The sequence below is a fragment of the Wasmannia auropunctata genome, unplaced genomic scaffold (genome assembly GCF_000956235.1).
Source record: "Wasmannia auropunctata unplaced genomic scaffold, wasmannia.A_1.0 LD335207.1, whole genome shotgun sequence".
NCBI lineage: Eukaryota > Metazoa > Arthropoda > Insecta > Hymenoptera > Formicidae > Wasmannia > Wasmannia auropunctata.
In genome coordinates this window covers 134,862-141,831 of record NW_012027683.1, presented here as the reverse complement: position 1 = coordinate 141,831, position 6,970 = coordinate 134,862, and the positions used below count along the sequence as shown (strand labels likewise).

The following is a 6,970-nucleotide window of genomic DNA, read 5'->3' as shown; positions in this document are numbered from 1 at the left end:
TATATCTAATATTATTTATGTACAGATATCTCGAGAAACCACACCTAAACCTGAGAAAATCACGAGTCGCAAGGAATCAGTCAGCAAGGTGAGAGTTTATTGTTATTTTATATTTTTTGAATAACTAGTACATAACAGGCGCGTGCTTCGCGCGCGCTGCATATTGGATCCCATACATCTTCCAATAACATTTATACCAATTTACATTTTAATTAAACAAATGTTAACAATTTTTGATAAAAAATAAATTTTCAAAAAAAATGACGCTTTGCATCACCCGACCACCACTTATTACCACCCACTACCATCACCCACCATCACCACCCATTTTGATTAAACAAATTTTAACAATTTTTGAAAAAAATAAATTTTCAAAAAAATTACGTTTTAATCGGCTATTTTGAATCGGCCATTTTTAAATAAAATCGATTTCTTAAAAAATAGCCACATAATTCATTTATACGATGAGCCCAAAAAGAAGTCTATATCTTTATTTTTCTGGAAGATATGATTTTTTAAACATTGGGGAAAAGAGGCTTCAACGCAGGTAATACGGCAATTTTAAGATAGGAGACCGTAAGGAGGAGTTAGAAAAATAGACTTTATAATCTTTATATATAAATTTTTATATTTCAGGTGGAAGAACTCAAGACAGAGAGCCGTCGCAGTTCGCTTATTAAGACTGAAGAAAAGGTATATACAAAATATTATTATATAATACTAAATTACATAAACACTTTAAGAACTATGGAAAATTTTTATTTTGCGCGATGAAATACAATATTACGTAAAATATACATTATTTTTAATTATTTTTACAATTATCGTATAGATAATGGATGATGGCACTGCGACACCACGACGTCTTTCTATACAGAAGGTACACATACGTAAACATACACACTTTACACGCAGTCATGCAAACATTGCCAAGAACGATCACAAACTATTTTACAAAACTGATATTTTGAAAAAGATGTTTAAAATTATTAATCAGAATAAAATGCTATAAATTAAAATATTTTATTCTAGTAAAATAATTTAATCTTATAAAAAATTAAATCTTATAATATTAAGCTTATTTTAAATATAAAGAATTTGTTTTATTTACCATTGTTTTAAGTTATAAATTTGGTTAAAAAATATTAGTTATAAGTTATAAAACTTACGCCAATCGAATTTTAATTTATGTTTTACGTGTCTTAGACCGAAGAAGTCAAAGTAGAAAGCAGACGATCTTCTATCATAGAAAAGAAGAAAACGACCGAAAAGGTAAGAAAGAATATACTGCCGTCGGTTTTTTAGTCGGTTACATAATGTGCTAACAAAATATCTAGCTATTGATTAATTAATTAGTTGTTACTAGTAATTATAATTTTTGGGAAAACAAAGTAAGTATAAATATGAGTGAGAACTGTTACCTTCTCAAAATCGACATAAGAAGGTTTTTAATATTTTATAGAAATCAAATATTATTTTAGAATCAAATATTAGATTAATAGCTTGACGTGATTTTATTGTTTGGCAGACCAGTTTGTGTAGTGGCAGTAGTTTTTGAAAATAATTTTATCTGTAGATTTGATTTTTGAAGCTTTTAATGTGCAAATAATTTTAGACACAATAAAAAAAAAGATTACATATTTCAAACTTGAAATACAAAATTTGCTTTTTGTGAAATTTTACAGTTAATAAGAATTTAAAGGTATAGAAGAACAAAAATAATAGGAAATATAGGGTATTTTTATTTTGTATGGTAAAAATCGAGATTTATATTGGAATCGTTAGACTTTGTATTAAAAAGACATGCGAGAACATTTTATCTCGCGTCGTTTCAGGACGTACCTGCATTCAGGCCAAGAGCAATTCCGCGAATGATTGAAGATGAGGTACACTTACACATTTTAATTGCACAAATTATTTTATTTTATTTTATTTTTTTATTATACTTTGTAATGAAATGAATATTTTTTTAGAATTCACTTACAGCGAAGATCAAGCCACACACACACAAATCCGACGAAGAGATTCAGGTACACAACGACACAATACTCTCAATCGTACATCGTTCATTAGTTCAGTATTACACATTACACTTAATTTTAGGACGTTTGGTCGTCTAAGCCGACAGAGCGCGATAGTAAATTGGTAAGAATCGAGGTACGTGTGACGCATTTATTTTACATTTACATGCGTCTTAAGATACACGATATAGATACATGAAACGTTGTAGGAAACTACGAAGTCCAGAGTAACTTCTTCCGTACGTGAAACCGATCGTAAACCGAAGGTACATATTTCGCGCTGTATTTGTACGACAAAATGTAGTTTCCCTAAAAACGAAAAAATATTTTTATGCATATATATTATTTGCAATGAAAAGGATTAAGCAAAGGTAAATTTTTTAGGTTGCACCTCAAGCTGCAATTAAGCCACGCGTGCGCGATTCAGATGATGAACTTGAGGTATACAGATAATTATATTGCGCACATTTCAGTCATGTTAACGACAATTAAACATTTTGCGAAACGTTGCGTATTTTATCGACGTTATTAATTTTAGGACGCTTGGAGCATTCACAATCCGGGAGAACGTGATAATGAATCTGCGCCGTACAGAGTATGCGAATATGCTACGTGAAAGTTCGATTTCAGTTTAAAAAGAACATGATATTTCAAACGTAATATTTTTTTATTTTAGGATACGTCGTCAGATAAGACACACAAACCCCATACACCCACTGATACAACACACTCGCGTCAAAAATCAGACGAAGACAAACCGAAACATAAAATATTACCACATGACACAGCCGCAAATCAGACACATCCGAAGAAATCGGAAGAGATTGAGGTATAGAATATTTTTTAAAATATAACTAACTAGACACGAACATAAATCTTTAAATCATCAATACTTTTAAAATATTTGGGCGAGTAAAGAATACAATAGTGACTCCAAAAAGCATGACTAAGTATACGAATACATTTAAATTATAGATATTATTTGTGAATCGTTTGAGTTTCTTTAGAAGGGATTATATAATTTTATACATGTCATTTTAGGATATTCCGAAAGAGAAAAGACCACATGACACACTTACAAGTAAAGTACTACCGCGTAAATCCGACGATATGTCAAAAGATAAAACACTTTCTCGTGACACACCAACATATAAAGTACATCCACAAAAATCTGACGAAGAAATTGAGGTATATAATATTATTGCGAGGCACACACGAATTACAACATCTTTAACATGTTAATATTTTTAGGATATTTGGGCGAGTAAAGAACGCGATAGTGATTCCAAAAAGCATGAAAAAGTATGCAAATATAATTAAATTACAAATATTATTCGCGAATAGTTTGAATCTCTTTAGAAGGGATTATAAAATTTCACATATGTCTTTTTAGGATATTCTAAAAGAAAAGAAACCATATGACACACCTACAAGTAAAATACTACCGCGTAAATCCGTCGACATTTTAAAAGATAAAACTCTTTCTCGTGACACACCAACATATAAAGTACATCCACAAAAATCTGACGAAGAAATTGAGGTATATAATTGAGGTATATTATTGCGAGGCGTACGAATTACAACATCTTTAACACGTTAATGTTTTTAGGATATTTGGGCGAGTAAAGAACGCGATAGTGACTCCAAAAAGCATGAAAAAGTATGCGAATACATTTAAATTACAAATATTATTTGCGAATAGTTTGAATTTTTTTTAGAAGGGATTATAAAATTTCACATATGGCATTTTAGGATATTTCGAAAGAAAAGAAACCACATGACACACCTACGAGTAAAGTACTACCGCGTAAATTCGACGACATTTCAAAAGATAAAACACTTTCTCGTGACATACCAACATATAAAGTATATCCACAAGAATCTGATGAAGAAATTGAGGTATATAATATTATTACGAGACTCGCGCGAATTACAATAGCTTTAACTCGTATTGTTTTTAGGATATTTGGGCAAGTAAAGAACGCGATAGCGACTTCAAAAAGCATGAAAAAGTATGCAAATACATTTAAATTACAGATATTATTCGCGAATAGTTTGAATCTCTTTAGAAGGGATTATAAAATTTTACATATGTCTTTTTAGGATATTCCGAAAGAGAAGAAATCACATGACACACCTACAAGTAAAGTACTACCGCGTAAATCCGACGATATTTCGAAAGATAAAACACTTTCTCGTGACACACCTACACACAAAATATATTCGCAAGAAGAGATTAAGGTACATGATATATGTATATCATCCATAACTTGTAAAACTATATGTTACACTCTTCCAAAATATAACTCTTTCTAGGACACGTGGTCGACTAAACCGAAAGAACGCGATGTCGATTCGAAGAAATATGATAAAGTACACAAATATAATTATTAATTATCACGCTTACATAATTAGATTGAGTAGGAATAAAGAAAGTAGTAATGATAAATCTTAAATAATATTTTAGGACATGTTGAAAGATAAGACACTTTTACGTGATACACCTACAACTAAAATACAATCACACAAACTTGCTGAGGCGCCGAAAGACAAGACACTTCTATCTAAAACGCCCACGGCTAAAATACAAAAGCCTGATGAAGTGCCAAAAGATAAAACATGTATACACGACACACCCGCTCACAAAATACGTCCACACAAATCTGACGAAAAAATTGAGGTATACGACACATACATATACACATATATATACGTATATAATTACAAATATATTTTTTAGAAGTATTTTACACATTTTTAAAATATTAATATTATAGGACGTTTGGTCGACCAAACCGAAAGAACGTGACGATACTGATTCTAAAATATATAGCAAAGTATGAAAATTAATATTTTAAATAAGTACACAATTAGCGTAAATTTATATAGAGAAAAAATACATAATATTTTAAATATAATATTATTTTAGGATTTACCGAAACCTAAAGACAAATCATCCCGTCGTCCATCTGACGGAGAAATCGAGGTACACATTAGATATTACACATTATACATATTAGTCCGTATAATTTTTTTACTTCCTTTTTTTAACGCTAACACTTTTAGGATATTCGATATCCTAAGCGGAAGGAGAGCGAGACTAGATTATACAAAAATGGCGAGGTACATTAGATATTTCTTACATCTTTTAAGCGTATACACGTAGAGAATAATTATGGTGATAAAGTCGAATTGATAATTTTCAAAAGAACACAATAATCTAAATACAGTATTATTTTAGGATTCGCCCAAAGCGAAAGATAAACCATCTCGTCGACAATCCGATGAAGAAATCGAGGTACACATTGCACATTACACTTAAACATCACGTCATACAGATTTTTTTACATATTTTTTTAACGCTGACACTTTTAGGATATTTGGTCCAAGCGGAGGGAACGCGAAAACAGACCACACAAAACAGATGAGGTACACTATGTGACATCTCGCATACTTGAGTAAATCTTTAAAATCTTCAAAAAACGAATAGAGTTTTAAAGAATTTTTATTATAGGACATACCGGTAATTAAGGATAAGAGACGCGTGTCTAAACCTGATGAAACTGAAGGAGGTAGAATAGCTTCGGACAAAACGAAAGAGCGTGATATCAAGTCCACGCGAAATGACGAGGTAGATAATTATAGGCGAGACAGATAATACGAGTACGATTTAAAAAATAATTTAGTTTTGTTCATTTACTTTATATTTTTTAATGAAAGAATAATGAGATGGATAGTGAATCGATAGAAGTCAATAGAGTTTATTTTAGGAAAATTATTCTATGTTAAAAATTTAATACACGCGCGAAATAAATGCAAAATTAGATCTTTTTTGCTAAAAAATACCGTATACAGAATACATTAAAATATATCGTTGACATTTTTTAGGACAAATTGACGTCGAAATCGAAAGGACACGATGATAAACGCGTCCCACACCATGAGGTACACGAATATGTGAATACATATAACATTTCGCTTCGTTTCACTCCACATCACTTCACACAACTCACACTTTCGTATTTTACACTTATGAATCTTTGTGAATTAGCTTGATAAAATGTTATTTTAGGACACCGCGTACTCTACAGACACACCACACAAACTTCCACTCGAACGAGATGTCAAAACTTACTACACGCACTACAATTACGTTAGTTAGACAATATAATTTTACAGCGGATAACAAAACTCTTATTTTATTTATTTTAAAATTGATATATTATATTTTAGGACGTATGGGCACCGAAATCCATCGAGCGCGAACGAAATTCTATTACAATCGATAAGGTATACGCATATATGCACTATACACACGCACGTGTGATGAAATAAATAATTATCGGATAGAAATTGAAATTAATTAGATGCAATGAGTATGCATATTGGAGAACAATTATTTATTTTTCAATTTTTTAGGACGTTTTATTACCTACTGTTAAACCGCAAATACACGAATCCGATGACGATATTGAGGTACAGGATGCACATATGCATTATTATACATACATTATACATATATTTTTTATTATGTTATACTTTTGATTAACGTAATAAAATAATACGCGATCGTAGGATATCTGGGCTTCGAGAACCGAGGACGACGCGCCTAAACCTATCAGAAAATTAGAGGTACATGCGAATTACGATTAATGCAGCATTTATTTCTATTTTTGTTATTCACAGCGTGGATCGTAATTTATCGGTATATTTTAGGACTCGCGAGTTTCCAAAGCTACGCCGTATAAAAGCGAGGACAAAATCGAGGTACATACATACATAACATTTACAACTGTTCATGCACTATTTAAAAGTTACTAGCACTACAAACGCGCGCTTCGCGCGCACTATTTATTACTTCTTGCTATAATTTACAATTAAATAATTTACGTCAATACACACAACTGTCAAAATGCAACGTCACAGCCGCTTACGCGAAGTAAGCGCAG

General features: G+C 31.3%; 1 protein-coding gene and 1 pseudogene across 7 annotated transcripts in view; both read left to right on the top strand.

Moving 5' to 3' along the window:
- Positions 1-58: 58 nt before the first annotated feature.
- The window catches only part of LOC105457560 (twitchin), a 65,713-nt gene continuing 58,801 nt past the window's right edge, over positions 59-6,970 (top strand). For all 7 annotated transcript variants that reach the window (XM_011702296.1, XM_011702295.1, XM_011702293.1 and 4 more), the window contains exons 1-4: positions 59-88; positions 637-693; positions 833-880; positions 1,207-1,272. In XM_011702296.1, coding sequence (XP_011700598.1) covers positions 836-880; positions 1,207-1,272 — 111 coding nt within the window. In that variant the 5' untranslated portion in view covers positions 59-88; positions 637-693; positions 833-835. The remainder of the gene's footprint in view (positions 89-636; positions 694-832; positions 881-1,206; positions 1,273-6,970) is intronic.
- LOC105457559 lies at positions 2,231-5,966 on the top strand (annotated as a pseudogene).